The following is a 22,671-nucleotide window of genomic DNA, read 5'->3' on the forward strand; positions in this document are numbered from 1 at the left end:
GAGGAACCTTCGGAAGGGGAAGCGGGAACGAAGAGAAGATGAGGGTGGAGCGATCGGGGAGCCGGTAACTCAAGTTCCCCGAGTGGCTTTCAGCACTGGAGAAAATGCAAAATCGCTCGAGACCAAACTCGAAGGAATCAGCTGCCGGTGGGAGCGAGGCGATCCGTGCGGTCCCGTGACAGCCAGTCGGGCAAGCAACGCGAAGAGCGGCAGGGCTTTATTTTTGCACCGTGGAGCTCCCCCTCCCCCTCCTCCCAAACTCCCCCTCTCTCCCCCTTCCCCCCACTTCCCAGAGCTGAATACAGGGTATTAACCGGCGGCGGAGGCTTGCAGAACGGCGGATCGAGCCTCTGTCGGTGGCGGAGGCTGGATCCGCGCTCCGCAAGCCTCTGCCGCCGGCGGAGGCTGGATCCGCGCTCCGCAAGCCTCTGCCGCCGGCGGAGGCTGGATCCGCGCTCCGCAAGCCTCTGCCGCCGGCGGAGGCTGGATCCGCGCTCCGCAAGCCTCTGCCGCCGGCTGGATCCGCGCTCCGCAAGCCTCTGCCACCGGCGGAGGCTGGATCCGCGCTCCGCAAGCCTCTGCCGCCGGCTGGATCCGCGCTCCGCAAGCCTCTGCCGCCGGCGGAGGCTGGATCCGCGCTCCGCAAGCCTCTGCCGCCGGCGGAGGCTGGATCCACGCTCCGCAAGCCTCTGCCGCTAGCGGAGGCTGGATCTGCGCTCCGCAAGCCTCTGCCGCCGGCGGAGGCTGGATCCGCGCTCCGCAAGCCTCTGCCGCCGGCGGAGGCTGGATCCGCGCTCCGCAAGCCTCTGCCGCCGGCGGAGGCTGGATCCGCGCTCCGCAAGCCTCTGCCGGCGGAGGCTGGATCCGCGCTCCGCAAGCCTCTGCCGCCGGCGGAGGCTGGATCCGCGCTCCGCAAGCCTCTGCCGCCGGCTGGATCCGCGCTTCGCAAGCCTCTGCCGCCGGCTGGATCTGCGCTCCGCAAGCCTCTGCCGCCGGCGGAGGCTGGATCCGCGCTCCGCAAGCCTCTGCCGCCGGCTGGATCCGCGTTCCGCAAGCCTCTGCCGCCGGCTGGATCCGCGCTCCGCAAGCCTCTGCCGCCGGCGGAGGCTGGATCCGCGCTCCGCAAGCCTCTGCCGCTGGCGGAGGCTGGATCCGCGCTCCGCAAGCCTCTGCCGCCGGCTGGATCTGCGCTCCGCAAGCCTCTGCCACCGGCGGAGGCTGGATCCGCGCTCCACAAGCCTCTGCCGCCGGCTGGATCCGCGCTCCGCAAGCCTCTGCCGCCGGCGGAGGCTGGATCCGCGCTCCGCATGCCTCTGCCGCCGGCGGAGGCTGGATCCGCGCTCCGCAAGCCTCTGCCGCCGGCGGAGGCTGGATCCGCGCTCCGCAAGCCTCTGCCGCCGGCGGAGGCTGGATCCGCGCTCCGCAAGCCTCTGCCGCCGGCGGAGGCTGGATCCGCGCTCCGCAAGCCTCTGCCGCCGGCTGGATCCGCGCTCCGCAAGCCTCTGCCGCCGGCGGAGGCTGGATCCGCGCTCCGCAAGCCTCTGCCGCCGGCTGGATCCGCGCTCCGCAAGCCTCTGCCGCCGGCGGAGGCTGGATCCGCGCTCCGCAAGCCTCTGCTACCGGCGGAGGCTGGATCCGCGCTCCGCAAGCCTCTGCCGCCGGCGGAGGCTGGATCCGCGTTCCGCAAGCCTCTGCCGCCAGCTGGATCCGCGCTCCGCAAGCCTCTGCCGCCGGCGGAGGCTGGATCCGCGCTCCGCAAGCCTCTGCCACCGGCGGAGGCTGGATCCGCGCTCCGCAAGCCTCTGCCTCCTCTTCTCCAAAAAGGCCTGTTGGAAAACTGCACAGAGCAGAAGCGGCAGCCAGGAGCCCACCATCTCTCCTCTGCCACTCGCTCTCGCCGCTCCAGCCCTGGCGAGCCAAAGAGACGAAAGGCCCCGAGCGATAGGAAGGGGATCTCTGCCCTAGAGCGGGAGGGGGGAGGGAAAGGGGGGGGAGGAAAGGCCCGATCGCTTTGTGTTGAGCTGGTTCAGCTCAGCCGGACTAGGCGGGGCTGCGGCTCCCAGCTGAGGCCGCTGCCGCCATCCAAGTCCGACCGGCAAGAACTTTTTTTCTCCCCCCCCCGCAGCGACGAGTAAAGCGCGACTTACTTCCTCCTCCGTGCCCACGTCACCTTCTCGCCCAACAATCCCAAGTAAGGGGCGGCCTTGGAAAGGGGCTCTAACTTTCCCCTACCGCTCGAACTTATCTTGGAGAGGAAGGCAAAATTGGGAGAGGGAAGAAGAGCGAGGACTGGAGCAGCGCTTGCCCGGCTTCTCTCCCCTGCAGGGAGCGGCGGGGTCGGTTCCGCCTCCGCAATGTTCTCTCTCGAGAGCCTTGTCCCACCCGCAAAGTGCCAGCGCCGCCGCCGCCCCCTTCCTAGCCAGCCCTCAGCCGCTTCACAAGCACCCGTTGCCGGCCCAGTTCTATCAGACCCGCGCGGTGCTGCACGTACTCCGTTTACACGGCCCCCGTACTTCCCCCACACATCCCTTCTCCCGCCTCCTTCCCATAACGGCCTCTACCTACCGGACGGCGCCTCAGCTCCCCGCGTCCGCCGCCGCCGCCCCCTTCCTAGCTAGCCCTCAGCCGCTTCACAAGCACCCGTTGCCGGCCCAGTTCTATCAGACCCGCGCGGCGCCGCACGTACTCCGTTTACACGGCCCCCGTACTTCCCCCACACGTCCATCGTAGGGCAGCCAGGCAGCGGAAAGAAGCAGGCAGGCAGGGCGCGGAGGTCCGGAGACCTGCCGACGTTTGGGGAGGTTTGGGGAGGTGCGCGCGCACCTCCCCAAACCTCCCCAAACTTCGGCAGGTCTCCAGACGGCGGCGGCTTGGGAGAGGTACGCGCGATCCTGGAAGCACCGAAGCCTCGGCCGCGCGCAAGTCCTCGGTAAGTTCTTTTTCTTTGTTCACTGGAGTATAAGCCGAAGTGGATTTTTCAGCCCAAAAAGTGGGCTGAAAAATTCGGCTTATACTCAAGTATATACGGTATTCAACTTATGCATCTGTACCTAAATGGATATTATATTTATTAATATTAATAACAACATATCTATGATTACATTGCATAGGATGTTTTGGTAGCTGAAGTTAATAAATGTCACAAACATGTATAGATAATGGTTTCTTACTGCAGTAATATATGCTACAATACATATTACTACCCTCTAAAGAATCTCCTTTTAAGAGAAAATTTGAGCGTGCTAGGTGATTTGCTGTCATTCCAATCATCTTTACATTAAGGAAAACTTGTAATGAATACATTTTGGTGATGAGGCCAAAGCTGGTATAGCGTAACGACAAAACTAGGACAAAAATTCCTACTTAGAATACCGCTTCTGCCATGTAATTTTTGGGTGACTGTAAACAGAATCTCTATTATCTCAGCCTCTACAATTTTGGTATGTATGAAAAGTGACATTTAAGTGAAACACTTATAGTGCTGTGAAACTGCTACGTAATTATAATTATTATTACACCTGTTTCCTGCTCTTGATGATGGCGTAATTCTGACTAAACATGACTGCTCTTATTTATCCAGCTCCACCTTTTCCTTTATGTGGTCTCATCCCCTTGCCTTTGCTTTATTCCTTATATCATCTGGATTAATTGACCTTCAGTTCCCAAAATTTATTTATTTATTTATTTATTTTATTCGATTTCTATACCGCCCTTCTCCCAAGGGACTCAGGGCGGTTCACAGGGCATATATAAATAACGATACAAAAGTTAAAAGGAAATTAAACCAATGCCCAATTAAAATACAACAATAATAAAATACTAAAAAACCAATTAAAAACCCATATTCCCCCATCAGGCCAGACCAGCCAATTCAAACAAGTGGGTCTTCAGCCCGCGACGGAAGGATCGGAGGTCTGATGCCATCCGGAGCTCAACCGGCAGTTGGTTCCATAATGCCGGAGCACCCACAGAGAAGGCCCTCCCCCTGGGGGCCACCAGTCGACATTCCCTGACCGGAGGCACCCTGAGGAGGCCCTCTCTGTGGGCACGCACTGGGCGGAGGGAAGTTGACGCCGGCAGCAGGTGGTCCTCGAGGTAACCCGGACCCATGCCATGTAAGGACTTAAAGATCATGACCAGGACCTTGAACCTCACCCGGAAGACAACTGGTAGCCAATGCAGCTCGCGGAGCAAAGGTGTAACATGGGAGTACCGGGAAACTCCCAAGACAACTCTCGCGGCCGCATTCTGTACCAGTTGGAGCCTCCGAGTGGTCTTCAAGGGAAGCCCCATGTAGAGAGCATTACAGTAGTCAAGGCGAGAGGTCACGAGCGCATGAGTGACCGTACACAGGGCATCCCGGTCCAGATAGGGCCGCAACTGGCGCACCAGGCGAACCTGGGCGAAAGCCCCCCTAGTCACGGCCACTATATGATCTTCCAAGGTAAGCCGTGAATCTAGGAGGACTCCCAAGTTGCGAGCCCTATCCACGGTCAGGTTGTGGAAAGCTGCACTAGAATTTGATAAAATGTTAAGATAACAATAAGGAATACTTTTTGAGGGGGAGAAGGACTCCCTTTCTTTAAAAATCCTTTAAAAGGCTTGAAGATAGTATTGCAACTAAATAAAAGTTGCTCAGTATTAATATGAAAGTGAACTTCAACCTTATAAAATAAACAGTGGTATGTTTTCTACATGATGGTTAAATTGCTGAAGATAGAATAACAATTCTATTGCAGCTCATAGTTTTGCATTGCTGAATTCAAAATCATGTGTCTCCTATCCATTTCTTTCTAGTTCTTTCTTTGCATACAGGAGGAGTTGGTGATCTATTCTTTGATTTAACTGTGTCTTCTCCACCATCTTTGCCATGATTTCCCTTCTCCAACTTGAACACTGTCTATATTCTTGCAAAATTTCAGTTCCCAATCCATTTCAAGAGAGTTGAGTCCCAATGAAAAGGTCATTTGAGGACAAAGCTGGGCCTCCCAGCATTTTTTCCTCTCTCTTCCCTCATTTTTTTTGGGGAAGGCCAGCAGGACTTGACTATTTTCACATTTCCTTTGATGATAACACAGCTTTGGCAATGTGCCAGAGAGCTGCAGGTCTCCTTACAGAGCGCTTTGCATGTAGCATGTTAAGTGTATGGCTAAGACAGCCAAGAGCGGGAGGAGGGAGAAAAAATACTGCTTGGAGAAAGAGGGGATGCGAGGAGGGGAAACTAAGGGAACGACTGAGGCCTAGTATATATTTACTAACCGGGAATAAAGAAGATGAGGCACCAAACAATAGCTAATCACTTATGAATGGTTTGAAGAAAACAGAGGTCACTTCTCCTTATTTTCATGTGTCTTCTCTTGCGTATATATCTATTACTTGCCCCAATTGTTCTGGCAATACTTTTTATATAAAGGTTTAAAGGTTTCTCCTGTCCAGGCATGACAGATTCAAAAAGACGGTGCTCATCTCCAGTTCTCAGCTGAAGGAGCCTGTGTAGTCTGAGGGATACTTCTGTCGTCATGCTGCCAGCATGAAAATATGGAATGCAGTAACCTTTTCCACCAAAGTGGTACCTATTTATCTATTCACATTTTCATGCTGCTAGATTGGCAGGAGCTGGGGCGAGTAGTGGGAGCTCACCCAATCACGTGGCACTCAGGTCTCAAACCCAGGCTGTCAGCTATCATCTTAATCACTGAATCATTGCACTTCCCCTTTCTATATAATATTCCTTCTACCCATCTTACCCAATACAGTTCCTGCTCTTTGCTTCATATATAAACATAGAGCATTAGTGTGTCATAAACATGATAAAAACTAATAGATGCATTAGGACATCCTTGTTTTAGTTTTTCTGAAGGAGAGGTAGGAAACTTGTGACCCTCCACAAGTTTCTGAATTTCAGCTCCTCTCACCTTGTTTTTTTACAAATGTTACTAATTTTCTAATATTACATTCACATATTTGAAGAGCAACGTGGCAGCTGGGTTGTAATAATTCAATTACATACAAATATCATTAGTACAGATTTCAAATTGGTACCATAAATATTTCCTCTCTTTTTCCCTTCATATATATTGTCTATTTGTAGATTTAAAACAAGTTTTATTCTATCAATCACATAGAAAATAACTTTTCTTACATATATCGATAGTTTTTAGTTTATATATATTCTAGTTGTTTAGCATAGTCTTTTAGACAATCAATGACTAATATGTTTTTCCAGTTTTAATTTCCACTAACATTTAAATTAAACATTTGATATTTATCATTCCCAAGATTTTTAATATATTCCCAATTCCTCTACCATTCCTCACAAGATCTAATATTCAAAATACACATCTTGTCTATTTAACTTCTCACCCCCTCTGTCAACAAATTAATAATACAATATGATATCCTTCTTTTCTGCTAGTTTTTTATTTTTTTAAGTAGTAATCAAAATTTCTTTTTATTTCAGTATTTAATGTTTCCTCTCTTCCTCTTTGTATCTGCTATCTCATGCTTAAACTAATAATTTTTGTTCTTGATGTTCCATATAAACCTGTTTATTACTTTCATCAATACGTTTTTAGCTTATCTACATCCTATTCACCTTTACATGACCTTTATGCACAAATCGATATTCAGATTTAGCTATTAGTATTTATACTGCTAAGTTTTAATGACCAAATTTTTTTCTTTATCTCAATTCATAACAATGTCTTATATTCAACATGCACATCTTATCTATTTAAGTATATTCTGTTTTAAATTTCAATAAGATGGTTGAAACTCCATTCTTCTTCAGTCTTATTGTAGCTTTTTTACTTTGCCAAGTCGTCTTCCATGTCCTTGTTTTTGGGTCATCAAACCAATCTTCTTGTAATGTCATATATATTATTTGATATTGGCGAAACCATCCAGTCACCATTTTTTTGAGAGGACTTGTAGATCTGGTGGGTCGTCTCTTTATTCTTCCGTATCGACGTGGTTGTTCTGAATTGTTTATCTTCTCTTCCAACTGTTCTTTTTCTGGATCCTCCAATTCCTTCTGATTTGTGTAAGAAACCTTTTCCTTTTTCCAAGCTGTCGGTGTCTTTTCTAGATTTTCAAATGTCAGTATTTGTTGAGCAGTTAATTCTTCTGTCATCGTATTTGAATGTTTCATTTTTTTCTATTGTATTTTGTATAGATGATTCTTTAGTTGTGGTCAAAGTTTTTATATCTTGGCTGCCTTTTTGTTCCTTCCCATAGCCTCTTAATTTTTCATTGGCTGTGATGAGAGTTTGAATTATTGTTTTCAACATAGAGAGAATTTGTTGATCTTTATCCATAAGGAGATTTTTTTCCTGATCTTCTTCCATTCTTCCATATTTTAGACTACAGGCTTTACAGTTAGGAAATACAAAAGAAAGGAAAAGTTTTTTTCTGGGTAAGGAACATGGAGCCTTTCACAGCTGCTGTTTCAAAATTTTCAAGGTTATATGTGTTGTCTATTTCCCTGGGCTGTCAGCCAAGCCCCTGAAAAATAATAGATTAAAATACCACCTTTGACTACACAGTGTCATCTCTTCCTTTTAAAGTTTCCCAGAGTTTTCAGTTTTTCTTCTTATTTATAAGGAAAAACCCAGATTTTCAACAGAAATAGATAATGAAAAACAAGCTTTAGGAAATAAAATTCCAATTGGGATCCATTTACTTTTTCAACATTTTAAACTCCCCTGGGTGGTCAGTCGCCGCTCTTTCTGGAGGGAGGGCTAAAATCTCCCTTCCCTCACCACAAGGGGGGAAATGCTTAGCAGCTTAAACAGGTACAGAAAATAATTAGGGTGTAAAAGAGGTAGATCTCACCCAGTCTCTTCCTCGCTGCTTTAAGGTTGCCTGGTGGAAAATGTGACTTCGGCTGTTCGCTGCCTAGGGACGAGCCATATTTCTATGGCCAGTCCTTTCGTCAAGCCAGTTTGGAGGGATCGCCAGGTCTAACTGGAGAGTTGCAACTCTTCCGCAATCCAGTGAACGCCCCTCCTTGCTGGTCGCCTCTTCGGGGTGACTTTCAGCCCTTTTCAGGGCCCTCCAGCAATGTGAAGCTGGACGGGGGAGAGAGAGCATGTCCCCAAGCCCATGGTGGCCATGCGGCAAACTCGAAGTCCCCCTCACCTTTAATCACCATGATGGGGGGGTCTGATAACTTTAGTTGGTATCATTGGGTGGGGGCATATGTTAGGAAGAAATCAACATAAACATTTCTAAATTGGGAAGTCCAAGGAATCGACTAAGCTAAAATGTATAGGGAAATGACAGATTGTATAAATGTTCACCATGTTTCAAGACTGCATATGGAGAACAAATTTTAGAGCTAATTATTGCTTTTGAGCCAGCTACAGCAGTTCCTCAGCTCTAATTCTATGCTAGGAAGAAGAAGATCTTATTTAAGTCATGACTCTCCCATCTTTGGGTTTGTATATCTTTCTAACAGGGAGCCTTATTTCTTATGGGCAAGTTGTTAGGACGCTGAGCTTGTCGATCAGAAGGTCGGCAGTTTGGCGGGTCGAATCCCGAGTGCCGCGTAACAGAGTGAGCGCCTGTTACTCGTCCCAGCTTCTGCCTACCTAGCAGTTCGAAAGCACGTAAAAATTCAAGTAGAAAAATAGGGACCACTACGGTGGGAAGGTAACAGCGTTCCGTGCGCCTTTGGCGTCTAGTCATGCCGGCCACATGACCACGGAGACGACCTCGGACAAGCACTGGCTCTTCGGCTTTGAAACGGAGATGAGCACCGGCCCCTAGAGTTGGAAACGACTAGCACGCATGTGTGGGGGAACCTTTACCTTTAATAGTGTTCACTTTGAAGTGGAGTTTTTAAAAGAGGGGCTAGATGCAATCCTCTTAACACCACTCTAGCAGTTCTCTCTCTCCCTTCCCCCATCTCCTTCTCAGCCTGGTTCCTGTTTTGACTTAGATGTTTGTTTTCTTTGTGACCATCTTGTCTAGAGAACTTGAGCCTTCAGCACAGGATTTCGACAGGTTTTCTGATATTGCTGGGCATAGAAAGAACCTTCTGTTTTCTCTGCAGCGCAAGAGACACGCAGGGCTGTTATGGAATCAAATGCCAATACTTTTATGAAGCTCCATTGATACTGATAGGCTTTTCTCAGTCCAGCTCCTGGGGATGCGGTGGGCTTTTGGCTGTGCAGCTTTAAAATTCTGATGCTGCAAACCTGTCATATCTGGGGGATTCAAAGTTTGTTTTTCAAGAGGAATTATATAAATTCATAGAAGAGATTTCTCAGCATCTGTCCTCAGGGATAACGTAACTGAACTAGAACAAGTTCAAGGCATTTTGCTTGGGGTCAAAGGCAGATTGGAGCTTCTATTGTTTTGTGTTCTTCTCTGAAGTTGATTGAACAAAGAGTTCAGTTTTCTTTTATTCCTGAATGAACTGGAGAGAGGCAAGGTCACTTATGGTTCACAAAACAGTGGTTCCATGAGCATCACCTTGTACTGTCCAAGACTGCTGTCTCATTTTGCCTAATGGCAGATTCAGCGGTGAACCACATCTCCTTTTTCATATAGCTCTTTATACCTGATGATGAATGTAGACAAGAGGATGTAGCTCTGTTCATTATGCTGTGTTCACAAAATTCACAAAATCATTTGGTTTGGCTGTTATGTGAGATGGACTTTGACTTTCATTTACCACATATTACTTGCACATGCTATTTCAAAGAGGCATGTTCCATTGGTTCAGATCATCGAGTTTAAAGTCCTATATCCACTTTTCAGCTTGGGCATGTATACATTAGAGCTGCCCATAAGACACCAAAATGAATACAGAAATTATCTGGCTGCAGCTCCAGGCTAAATGACTGATTGCATTTACCTACTGTGGATCACTGTTTTTCAATTTTTGGATTCACATATCAACTGAAATAGTATTATAGTTTCCTTATAAGTTATATTTATCAAACAACTATGGCTTTTAAAATCCTCACTTAGTATATCATATGTGAATTCAACTATGAAGTACTGGAACAGAAGTATATAACAGAATGTTGGTTAAACAGTGAGCCACGTTTGATTTATTGATTATATGCTGTCTAGTCATTTTCAGCTCCTAGCAACCACATACATAGATTTTCTCTATGACAACCTATCCCTAACCTGTTCTTGTATGTCTCCCAATAGAGCACTCATCACCGCTGTAACTAAATCCATCCACCTTGCTGCTTTCCATCCTCTTTCCACCTTTCCCAGTATTTAAAGCCCTTTCCAGAAAACCGAGTCTTTCTATAATGCATCTAAAGTAGGATAATTTGAGCTTGGTCATTTGTGCCTCGAGTGAGAAATCTGGATTAATTTGTTTGATGATCCATCAGTTCGTTTTCTTGTCAGTCCATGGTACCCTCAGCAAAGTTACATGTTTCTAATGTTTTTTAATAGTACAATAATGGGTTCATTAATTATATCCCCTCCCTTTTAATAGATGAAATCTACCAAGCCTTACAAGCAAACAAAAAAATTGTTAGCTTTTTTCAGTGTCCATTTCTTAGTAATAAAATAGTAATAAAATAATAAGAAACTATAACACTTTTAAGTATGCCATAAAATATTATGGTACAGTAATACTTACATACAGTGACTCTTATGTGATAGAAAGACACTGATATGCTGTTTATACTGTTACCATTCTTAACTTGTAGAATGAGTTAAAAGTGAAATGTAATGGTTTTTTTAGAAAAAGTCTTGAACTTATTTGCCGGGACTTACTGATTTATAGCTCATGTTCTTGATAATTATTCTAAACTAGTTCTGAAGAGTTGCAGTCAAGAACATGGAACGTAGAAACAAATGTTGCATCTCAACATTTTCAGTTCTTTAGAAAATCAGTGATATTTATTCGGTCAATGACCAGCAAAATTTAAAAGAACAAAACAAACAAAAGCCGAGTGAAGCAAATAAATGCAATAATGTGTTAACTAATATACCAATAGTATACTTTAGGAAAGATTAAACATCTAGGCTTTAGAGAAGAGCTATGGAAGGGAAATTTTGAACTCCTATTAGTTGTAGTCAATAAAAAGGGATAAGGAGACTTGGAGTGTACAATATAAGAAGAGCATAAAGTTATTAGCATCTGCACTACTGAGTTAGACATATGCCAGAACGCAACTGTTTAATGAGTCTGCCAGATTTGAACTGCAAAACTCTTGTTGACCACTAGATGGCAAAAAAGAGTTAGAATTTGCTGAATTTCATTCCTGTTGTTTAGTCACTATCCAGATTTTTGGAGTCAAGGCTGGGACACCTAATATTCTCTAATATCTTATTAAACTCTGACTCTTGGCCTAACAACAGCCCTTTCCCCAAGATAACATGCTAGCCTCCCATCATTGGGCATGAAAGTGAGGCAATAATTTAAAGTAGTTTGTCCAAATCTTTGCAGAATGAGTAACAGAATCACAATGACGAATCTGACTGAGGGCAGGGAATGTGAGAGAGTGTCTCACATTGACTAAAACATTCAAAAGGCTCTTCTCCGATCATTCCACCACTGGTTACATGACTTTGTTTCCAGCATCAGAAGTGGTAAAAAGTAATTCATTTCATACACTTTTAAGCTGCTGATTAAAATTCCCCAAAATTAAGGGGAAAAATGCTGCTTTAACACCAGTACAGCAATGGATGTCTGGAGACAAGAGGAAAGCACCAATGAATGAATGAATGAACCTTTATTGTCAAAGTACAACATGTATACATTGAGATTGGCTGAGCCTCCCTTCGTGCCCCCACAGGAAGAAAGGGATAATGCTGTTGTCAAAGAATAGTTCTGCCTTGGTTAAATGCATGTAGAATTCAGCCAATGAATGTGTCAGTGCTCGAAAATATTTCCTTTTTTTCTTCCTCCTGTTTTTTTTTCATTTGACATACAGTATAAAATATATTCATAATAAGCAGCCATGGACAAAACTGTATTTCATTTATTCATCCTGCATGTTTTATGGTTTTGATTTGCAAAAATTGAGCACTGAGGAGGAAAGATTCAGAAATTCGGTAATGTTATAACCAGCATGTTACATGTATATGTCAGTGAATTAGATTTTTTTTTAAAAAAAAATTGTTCCAAAGTCAAGGGAAAGGGAAGGACTCAAGATAAAAATATGAATAAGAAATATGTTTTTTCTTTTTATCTTTACAGGGTATCATCTTCAAGCTTTTGATCCAGAATGCTTGCAATTTGTCAACAGTGAAAGAGACCACAATGGGGCTTGCCTCATAGCATAATAGCCCCTCCTCCCTCAAATCCCAAATCCACATCTGTCGTGGCGACCGTGGAGTGTTGCCTCTGGGGGCGGAGCCCACCTTGGTCTCTCTTTATTGGTCCTGGATGGAATTGCGGTGAATGGAACAGAAGCCCAGCACGGTGGAGTGCCTATCGGAGCCAGAGGACACCCGGTAAGACCATCAAATTGATGGCAATCTACAGAGCATTAAAATAGTTAAGAGAATGTTGGCAATTTCCTTCATTGGTAGTTTCAAAGCTTCTATTTAGTTCCAAATTTATTCTAAAAATGCACGTGGTAAAAAGCTCCATTCTTGTTGATGAAACACACTAATAAATAGCCATGTGCTGAAATTAAAAATTAAATTTCTACAAAGATCTCAGGGATCTTTAAGTATTCTTGATTCTCAGTTATCCCAATTTGACTCATTTCTGATTGTCCTGCAATATCGCATTAACTTTTAGGGGGAGGAATGTGGACTATATAGTTAAATCTCTATGATTTTAGTGTATTCCATTTGATACTATCTCTGCTGTTTTCTGCATTCACATCACAAAACATACAATTTAGCATCATATTCAGCATTCAATGTACTTTTCACTGCATTTTTTTTAAAGTAGATCTGAAAAATTGGGCAATTTCTCACTACCAGCTTTTTTTATTGTAAGTCTTTCCTCATGGCTCAGTTAAAATGCTACTCACTCATCCCTGAACCAGCATAAAACTAAACCAGCATAAAACTTGTTGACTCCTATTCTGCCTCTCTATCCTCAGTTCTGGTGACATCCTGATTTCAGTGTACAGGCATGTTAAGCAAAACCTTTGGTTAAACATTATGCTTATGATTCCAAGCACTGCTAAACACCAGAGATTTAGTGAAAACCCAGTACATCCCCAAGTTTACTATATGAAGCAATGAAACAGGAGTGATACTTTCAAACCTGCTCCATCCCAGACTCCACAAACCAGTTAAGAGAGATGCTTGTTTTAAGAATTAGTTTAATATTTTTTTTCAAAGGAGCACTAAACCCACTTGAAAACAAGCCTATAAAGGGGGGGGGGGCAGGAATCTTCTAGCAGTGATATCAGCTCTTTTTACACAGAGAAAAAAATGAAGGGAGCCATAAGGGACAGAAGGGAAAGGATTGTATATACCAAAGTAACCTATAAGTAGTGGGCTAATCCTACCTCTAATGGCAGAAAGTGAAGAAGAAATAAAGAGCCTCTTGTTGCGGGTGAAGAAGGAGAGTGCAAAACTTGGGTTGAAACTTAACATTAAGAAAACCAAGATCATGGCATCCGGCCCTCTCAATTCCTGGCAAATAGATGGGGAAGAAATGGAGGTAGTGACAGATTTTATTTTCCTGGGCTCCAGGATCACTGCAGATGGGGACTGTAGCCAAGAAATTAAAAGACGCTTGCTCCTTGGGAGGAAAGCCATGGCAAATCTAGACAGCACACTAAAAAGCAGAGATATCACCCTGTCAACAGAAGTGCGTATAGTCAAGGCTATAGTCTTCCCAGTTGCAATGTATGGCAGTGAAAGTTGGACCATAAAAAAGGCTGAGTGCCAAAGAATTGAGGCCTTTGAACTCTGGTGCTGGAGAAGACTCCTGCGAGTCCCTTGGACTGCAAGGCGATCAAACCGGTCAGTCCTAGAGGAGATCAACCCTGACTGCTCTTTAGAAGGCCAGATCCTGAAGATGAAACTCAAATACTTTGGCCACCTAATGAGAAGGAAGGATTCACTGGAGAAGAGCCTAATGCTGGGAAAGATTGAGGGCAATAGAAGAAGGGGACGACAGAGAATGAGGTGGCTGGATGGAGTCACTGAAGCAGTAGGTGTGAGCTTAAATGGACTCCAGAAGATGGTAGAGGGCAGGAAGGCCTGGAGGAACGTTTTCCATAGGGTCACGATGGGTCGGACACGACTTTGCAGCTAACAACAACAGCAACATCCTACCTCCTTGGATCATCTGACTGTACTTTTGCCAACATGGATAGTTAAGATTAACAGATTATATGCAACCTGAAATTATCACTGTCTGGACAATTGAAGGGAAAACATCTGTACAGCTAACTATGACTTAAGGCTGTCTTGTGTACTGTATGGACTGAGGACAGGAGAAAGGCAACACTATGGGGACATAGCAAATCAGAGATGTTGCCGGGGAATGAGTTGTACTTTGATAAGATGTAAATGAGAAAAGCTGGATTCTTGTTCTTATTTTAATCAGAATTAATTATGAACTAGAAAAGCCAGTAGGCAGCTCCTAATTGTTAGTGTGAGGATAATATTCCATTACATTACTGCAATGGTTCTCAAAGCATGGCTTGTGCCTCTTTGTTAGTCATGAACACATTTGAAGGACACTCTCCCCACTCTGCTCAAATGCAATAATATTTTGTAAAATTGCTGTCTCTGGACTGGCTGTGCAGAGGTTCAGGTACTTGGACTCTCCTTCAGTGTCCTTTGCACTCACAACAGTGGCTCCTGCAAATATCCTGGCTTGTTTCAGAGAGCTATACAAAATAACCTGTCCAGGATCTCTTGCCTAATTTCCCCCCTCTATTTTCCTCTAAAGTAGCTGTTCCTCATCTTCTTCATGGGCTTTAGGTTGAGTCTTGACATTGAGCCTAAGTGTCCTCAAGTAGGCAAAGCAGTGCATTTCTGCTTCTTGCAAAAAGGCAACACTTTGTAGCAGGGAGCCAGCATACTTTGTTGCAAATCTTTCTGAAGTCCATCTCTTGCATGTTGCACTTTTTCCTCCCAAAGCATGGAGATAGCTCTCTTACTGGTAGATATTTTTCAGTAAAGGGGTATACCTCCCTGTTTGTTGTACTTTAAGAAAAGATTGGACAACCATTTGTCTGAAATATTATAGGGTTTCCTGCTTGAGCAAGAGATTGGACTAGAACACAGGTTGGCAACCCGTGGCTCTGGAGCTACATGCGGCTCTTTCAGCCTTCTCCTGCGGCTCTCAGCCTCCTCCATGGGGCAGCCCCAGGATCCCCCCTGGGAGCGACCCGCAAGAGCCTTCACTGAGCGGGCCAGCCCTCCCACAAGCCACAGCCCTGAGGGAGCGCAGCACCTGCGATCCCCACCTGGCGAGCCTATTTAAAGCAGCTTGTCGGAGAAGAATGTGAGGTGAGCAGAAGATCGAGGGGGGGGGAGAGAGAGAAAGAGAGAGGGAGAAGGGAAGCGCAAATGCCTGTCTCTGACTCTCTCTCTCTCTCTCTTTCTCCTCTCCTCTCCCCTCTCTCTCTCTCTCTCTCTCTCTCTCTCTCTCTCTCTCTCTCTCTGAGTGCGATCACAAGCTCGCTGCCTGCCCAAGCTCTCAAGCCCACTTCCGGGACACCGTCCCCAGAAGTTCCCTTCCTGGCCGGGTCAGGGGCTATCCAAAAAGACCGAAGTAGTGGCGTCGGGGTTGGCGGGGGCAGGGCGCCAGCAGGAGACAAGTCAGGTGGGCATTGCATCACCTCAGCTCTTGCCAGCAGCTAGTTTGGAAAGAGAATTTGGGGAGGGAGAGATGCTGTTTTCCTCCTGGGAAGGCAGAAGGTGGGGGGAAACAGGCAAAAGGGGGGAGTTTTCCCAACCAGACAGCCAGCCCCCCCTTTCTGATTTTATGCCACATTAAAAAAAAACCCAAGCCTGGCACCATGCAGGGTTTGCGCCTTCATACTCTCGCAGCCCCCTCGCTTGCCACTCTTGCAATTGCACTGAAGCTTCGCAATGGTGCTCAGAGTAATGGGGAAGGGGGGGACGTTCCTGGGCACAGGGAGGGAGGGGAGAGCTTAATAGGGGCGCAGGGGGTGCTCAGCCACCTTTCTGGCTGCTGTGACCGGGCGCTGGGGCTTCTACCCTTTTTGTGGCAGCGGCAGCGGCAGTGGCAGCATCGCCTTTCATGCTGGTCCCATTGCAAGCTAGGTGCATCCCCACACGCTCACGGGAAGAACGGAAAAAAGGGGGTGGGCTGTGCCGGTGTTGAGGAGGGGGAAGTGGGAGGAAGAGTCGGAATCCAAGATGCTCAAATCTGTGTGGACTCCCAGCAAACATGTGCCGAAGAAGTGATGGGAGAAGGAAGAGAGGAAGAGAAACGGGGGGGGGGGGAAGCGCCCCATTTCTTCTTCTTCTGGCGCAAACTCTGTGCTCAAGCCGGAAAGGGGGGGAAGAGGAGGAAGAGGAGGAGGAAGAGTGGCGATTGACAAACTCTACCAGCCAATCTCTCTGGGGGAGGGGGCGCAGGATGGAGAGGAGGGCAGTTTGCCTTGGAGAGGGAGGGGGGAGTCCTCCCTGGCTGCCTTTCGTTCTCTCTCTCTTTCCTCACTTGGCCAGCTGGCTGCCTTGTTCTCCAACAAGCTGACACACCGCGGACATTCTTATTCGGCTCGCTTTCCTCCGCGGAGACACAGCAAAGGCAGGAGAGAAAAGCCAGTGGGAAGCGAGAGAGACAGAGACAGACAGAGAGAGAGACAGAGAGAAGGGAAGCGCAAGTGCCTCTCTCTGTCTCTGTCTCTGTCTCTCACTCATTCACACACAGACACACACAGACACACACACACTGAGTGGAGGGAAGAGGACTAGCAGATCAAGGGCAGAAAGAGAGGAAGGGAGAGAGAGGGAGGGAGGGAGGGAGAGAGAAGGGAAGCGCAAGTGCCTCTCTCTGTCTCTCTCTCTCATACACAAAAACACACTGAGTGGGGGAAGAGGACTGGAAACCAAGGGCAGAAAGAGAGAGAGGGAGGGAGAGAGAGAAGGGAAGCACAAGTGCTTCTCTGTCTCTCTCACTCACAAACACATTCACACACACACACAACACACAAACACACAGTGGAGGAAGAGGACTGGCAGACCAAGGGCAGAAAGAGAGGGAGGGAGGGAGGGAGAGAAAAGGGAAGCGCAAGTGCCTCTCTCTCTCTCTCTCTCTCTCTCTCTCTCTCACACACACACACACACACACACACACACACACACACACACTGAGTGGGGGACTGGCAGACCAAGGGCAAAAAGAGAGGGAGGGAGAGAGAGGGAGGGAGAAAGAAAGGGAGGGAGGGAGGGAGAGAGAAGAGAAGCGCAAGTGCCTCTCTGTCTCTCTCTCTCTTCTCTGTCTCTCTCTCTCTCACAACACACACACTGAGTGGGGGAACAGGACTGGCAGACCAAGGGCAGAAAGAGAGGGGGGAGAGAGAGGGAGGGAGAAAGAAAGGGAGGGAGAGAGGGAGGGAGGGAGAGAGAAGAGAAGCGCAAGTGCCTCTCTGTCTGCTCTCTCTCTCTCTCTCTCTCTCTCTCACACACACACACACACACTCTGAGTGGGGGAAGAGGACTGGCAGACCAAGGGCAGAAAGAGAGAGAGGGAGGGAGGGAGAGAGAGAAGGGAAGCACAAGTGCCTCTCTGTCTCTCTCTCACTCACATACACACTCACACACACACACACACACACACACACACACTGAGTGGGGGAAGAGGACTGGCAGACCAAGGGCAGAAAGAGAGGGAGGGAGAAAGAAAGGGAGGGAGAGAGGGAGGGAGAGAAAAGGGAAGCTCAAGTGCCTCTCTCTCTCTCTCTCTCTCTCTCTCTCACATACACACACACACACACACTGAGTGGGGGAAGAGGACTGGCAGACCAAGGGCAAAAAGAGAGGGAGGGAGAGAGGGAGAGAGAAGGGAAGCGCAAGTGCCTCTCTGTCTGTCTGATTGTCTGTCTGTCTGTCTCTCTCTCTCTCTCTCTCTCTCTCTCACACACACACACACACACACACACACACACACACACACAAACAATGAGTGGGGAAAGAGGACTGGCAGACCAAGGGCAGAAAGAGAGAGGGAGGGAGAGAGAGAGAGAGAGGAAGCGCAAGTGCCTCTCTGTCTGTCTCTGTCGCTCTCTGTCTCTCTCTCACACACAGACACACACAGACAACACACACAAACACACTGAGTGGGGGAAGAGGACTGGCAGACCAAGGGCAGAAAGGGAGGGAGAGAGAGGGAGGGGGGAATTGTCTGTCTGTCTGTCTCTCTCTTTCTCTCTCTCTCTCTCACACACACACATTCACACTGAGTGGGGGAAGAGGACTGGCAGACCAAGGGCAGAAAGAGAGAGGGAAGGAGGAAGAAAGGAAGAGAGGGAGAGAGAGGAAGGGAGGGAGAGGGAGGGAGGGAGGGAGAGAAGGAGAAAATATGAATATATGTGGTTGTCCTTACTGGACTTTTAGTAAAAAAACGTTTAATGAAATATTTTGATGTTTTTTTTAATTAAGAGGTGAGGTATGGGGATAATTATGCTGTATTTAAAGATGGCAGATAAGCTACTAAAATTGTTCTCATCTGTTGGGATGAAGGAGAAAGGTTTTTTGCCCCTCTTTCTCCGGCATAAACATTTGTTTTCTTTGTAGTAGTTCATTGATTTCATAAATGCAACATACTATAGTTTTTTTATACATAGCATAAAGGTAAAAAAGGATATATGCAGCGTTATCTTCATTTTAGATGTACAAAGGGTTTTGCGGCTCCCAGTGTTTTCAGTAGGAAACGGGTCCAAGTGGCTCTTTGAGTGTTTTAGGTTGCCTATCCCTGGACTAGGAGATCTCCAAGGTCCCTTCCAACTGTTATTCTGTTATATCACATGGTCTGATTTTTTTATATATATTATTGTTGGCTAATTCATGTGTGGTTCACAAAAAATAAGTTTATTGAGGTTGGGATTACATAAACTATTGTCGAGAATCTTAGGACCACAAAATTGAAGAATTCTTCTATTACTAAAATCTAGAAACTTTTAGAAATAGTGTATTGCTTTGAAAATATTGCACTGAAAACTTTTGTTTCATCAACTTCTCTGAATTAATTACTGATGGACCAAGAAACAAATCAATAAACTTTGAGGTGTGCTTTTTTGCTGTAAGTGTTTTCTGAGCATACATTCCCCTTTGAAGGAGAACCATAACTCAGACCTCTACTCATAGGACTGCCATGTGAATGGGTGCTAGTATGTGGCTGAAACTGCTAAATTGCCCATGTGGTTGTGTGAACAAGGCTATGAGTGAAAATACAGATTTATGTGAAGGCTGAAAATAAAAGTAGAGGAGCCAAAATCTTCCCAATAATGTTTAGTGGTGTTAGTAGGAGAGTTCAATTTCATAACTAGTTTTAGATATACAGTGAAAAGCAGCCTTATTTTTCTGCTAGTTATTTAGAAGTAAAGGTTCATCAATACACTCCTGTAGATTTCTTTCTTATCCATTTTCTTTGCCTGGGCTGATTCACATGATAACATCAGCTGAATTGAAAGAACCGGAAAAAAAATAGGTAAATAAGATCAAGTAGTTTATAGACCTGGCTGAGTGACCTGAAAAATGTCTACAGGTTGCTGCCTGTCTCTGATTTAGGTTATTAGAAAGAAGCCATCCTCAACTCTGTCATCTTTGAGTTCTTTTAACCCAAAATACAATCTGATGACTTCTAGATGTAAAACTTCAATCTGACATAAGCACATACTCCCTTCTGTTGATTTTATTGTTATGTTATTTATATGTATGATGAGTGATTATGGGAAAAGTCGGTTGCTTTTTCTGGCCCATGCTACACCCCCAAATTACCCAAGATCTCTTGAGACTTCAGTGATTTACAATGTATTTGTGATTTAATTGGGGTGCAACAGGTGCTATTGGAGATTCCAACAAAGGTCCTGGATTAGAACAAGGTAATGTTTTCAGCGCGCATATTCTCTAGCTAGACACTTCACAAATTGAAGCTGAATGTGTGAGTTTATCTCCATTGAAAAGTCTTATTTTTAAGATTGTTGGAATAGTCCTATCTGTAATTATTGGTTTCTATTACTATTTTGTGGATTTTCACATCTTACTGCAATTATTACAATCACTGAGAGGCAAATATGTTTATTAAAACTTTGCGGGGCACACAGTTCTTATGTAGAATCTCTCTATCCTGATTTTATAAAAAAAAAGTTTTAAGATTTTGCATACATCAGAAGTAGCCAATCTCCAACAATAGGTGAAAAGCACATTTTTTTGTGAATGTGGCTTATAAATTTAGCTGTAGCAATTAAGGATTAACTACAGGTGATCATATACAAACGGTAATCAAAGCTGCAAACAACTTCATATCAAAATTCAGGGTATGTAAAATACATTGGATTAGTAACCTTTGTGACATCTTCTGATACCTGAATTATAGTTTTCTGAGGTGGTAACAGAATTAATGTGGTAAAGCTGAGGTGATAACATTCCCCTTCCCCATGCAAAAATTAATGTCTGGGGAGGCAGGTAATATTGTGTATGTGAAAAAAAGTATGTAAGTTTACAGGCATGTGGAGTATGCACAGGGGTTGCTGTCATGTCATGATCTGATAGAGAAGTTTGTTTTCAGTCAAGTTTGTGAGGTAATTTCCAAATGCTATAACTAGAGGTTGTCAATTCACACTGCAGTATCCTCGGTCTTTGCTTGTTTGTTTCCAGAAAGGAAACTGAATAACAAATCTGGCATTAGGTTAGGAATGTGAAGAAACTTCAGCAGGTTTGTTTGTTTTCATATATTTCTCCATATTTATTGTACTTTTAGAATAACAACAAAAGATGAGCTTCTGACAAAAAGGATATGGGAACGACAAAAGAGGTTCAGCCTGCGAAACAATTAGGAAAAACATTTGAGAGAAAGGGGCTGGCCAAGTACATTCTAGTCAAACGATATGTATTAACTTGTCCCAGTCACATATACTTTATCTCCATTTCAGTTTCCCCAAATCATATTTGCTATTCAGCCTGGGAAATAAATTGTGCTGTGACATATTTGGGTAGTGCGGGCAAGATAGACTTCTCTGTGCTTGTGTTCACATAACACTCAGGTCAGTTATAAATCAACAGATGTAGTCAGCTATCTGCACTAAGATTAATTTTAACCCTCCTTATTTTTCCTTTTAATAATTTCAGTGAGATGATGTGAACTCAGTTATTTGATTTCTTTAGGGTTAATGCATCCCACATAGTACAGTATAGATGTTAAATGGGTAAAATGCCTGTTATATCTAGGCTGCTGCATTCTGGATTGCTTTTAGCTTTCAAGTGGTTTTTAAGGGCAGCTCTGTGTGTAGCAGATTGCAAGAGTTGAAACATGAGGTATAAGGGAATGTGTGACCCATCAACAAAGGCTTCTATTCCAGAAGCAGCCACAGTGGGCACCAAGATGAAATTGTACAAAGGTCTCCACTTGCTCTTTAAATAGGATACATCAACTTCTGGATCAACAACCACTCCCTTTTGCTGGGATTAAAACCTAGCCTATTTCTCCTAATACTAATGGCTTTCAGACACAAAGGCAGATGGTTAACTGTATCTTCAGTTTGACCTGGGATGCAGATACACAGCTGGATATTATCAACACCCAGATTGATGACCTTCCTCACAGCTTCATGTAGATATTAAATTGTATGGGAAAAGGGAAGGGGAGGCTCAAGCTCTACAACGCTCTACAACAGAGAACTAGCAACTCCACCTCTTTCCCTCCAACATCAATTAGAACCACTCATGGAGGGAGGATGATTAACATTATCAAGGACGGTTGAGGAATCCAGCAAGGCCAGCAAAATCTCACTCCATCATAGTTCATTTAGAAGTGCAGCCTGAGAGCTGACTGAAAAGGGTCCAAATGATCTGCTTTATCCAGAACTCTCTGCAACTAGGCCGCCACCATTTTACTAATGTTCTCTAAAACGGGAATGGAAGGACTGAGAGTTGTCCAAAATAGCCAGCTTTAAGGGGTACCTGCTTCATTGTAACCCCTTCTCATATAAAATGAATGCAAAATATAGAATCAGTTGCTATTATTTTAAAATTTTTATTGTGAATTTGTTTAATTTCTATAGCTACCTACAGAGCTTTTTTGTCATAGAACGCTCAGAACGGAGTTCCGGCACCTTTTTTGGATGGAACCTTGTAGGGTAGGCAAGGCGGCTTGTATAACATGTGTGAGTTCCTGCACCTTTTTCTTTTACAAAGAAAGCACTGGCTACCTATAAGTACATCCAGCCATCTGCATAATAAAAATGCAATACAAATAGCATCAATTTAAAAATCAATTATCAATAAAACCCAACAGTGCAAAAATAGAATTCATGAAATTACTACTGAAAATACATGTATTCAGAGCTTTCCAGTGAGTCTGCAGACAAGAGGCCTGAAGCATCATTACTGAAAGCTTGCTCTAGGGATGTGAGGCCACTATCAAAAAGATTTTTTTCCTTGAACAGTATCTGCCATTCTGACATCTATTTGACATAGGAATAAACATATCTTCAAAATGCAGGCACTTCAGGTCAGACATGTCAAACTTGCGACATCACGTGACATCACACAACGTATCGAAGCCTTTTTGCCATTGCC

At 45.2% G+C, this 22,671-nt stretch overlaps 1 protein-coding gene across 1 annotated transcript in view; it reads left to right on the top strand.

The window, feature by feature from the left end:
* The window catches only part of THRA (thyroid hormone receptor alpha), a 158,394-nt gene that overhangs the window by 81,239 nt on the left and 54,484 nt on the right, over positions 1-22,671 (top strand). Inside the window, exon 3 of the mRNA XM_081344131.1 lies at positions 12,179-12,435. Within this exon, the coding sequence (XP_081200257.1) occupies positions 12,383-12,435 (53 nt within the window). The 5' untranslated portion in view covers positions 12,179-12,382. The remainder of the gene's footprint in view (positions 1-12,178; positions 12,436-22,671) is intronic.

Source organism: Vipera berus (genome assembly GCF_964194415.1).
Source record: "Vipera berus genome assembly, chromosome: Z".
Classification (NCBI taxonomy): domain Eukaryota; kingdom Metazoa; phylum Chordata; class Lepidosauria; order Squamata; family Viperidae; genus Vipera; species Vipera berus.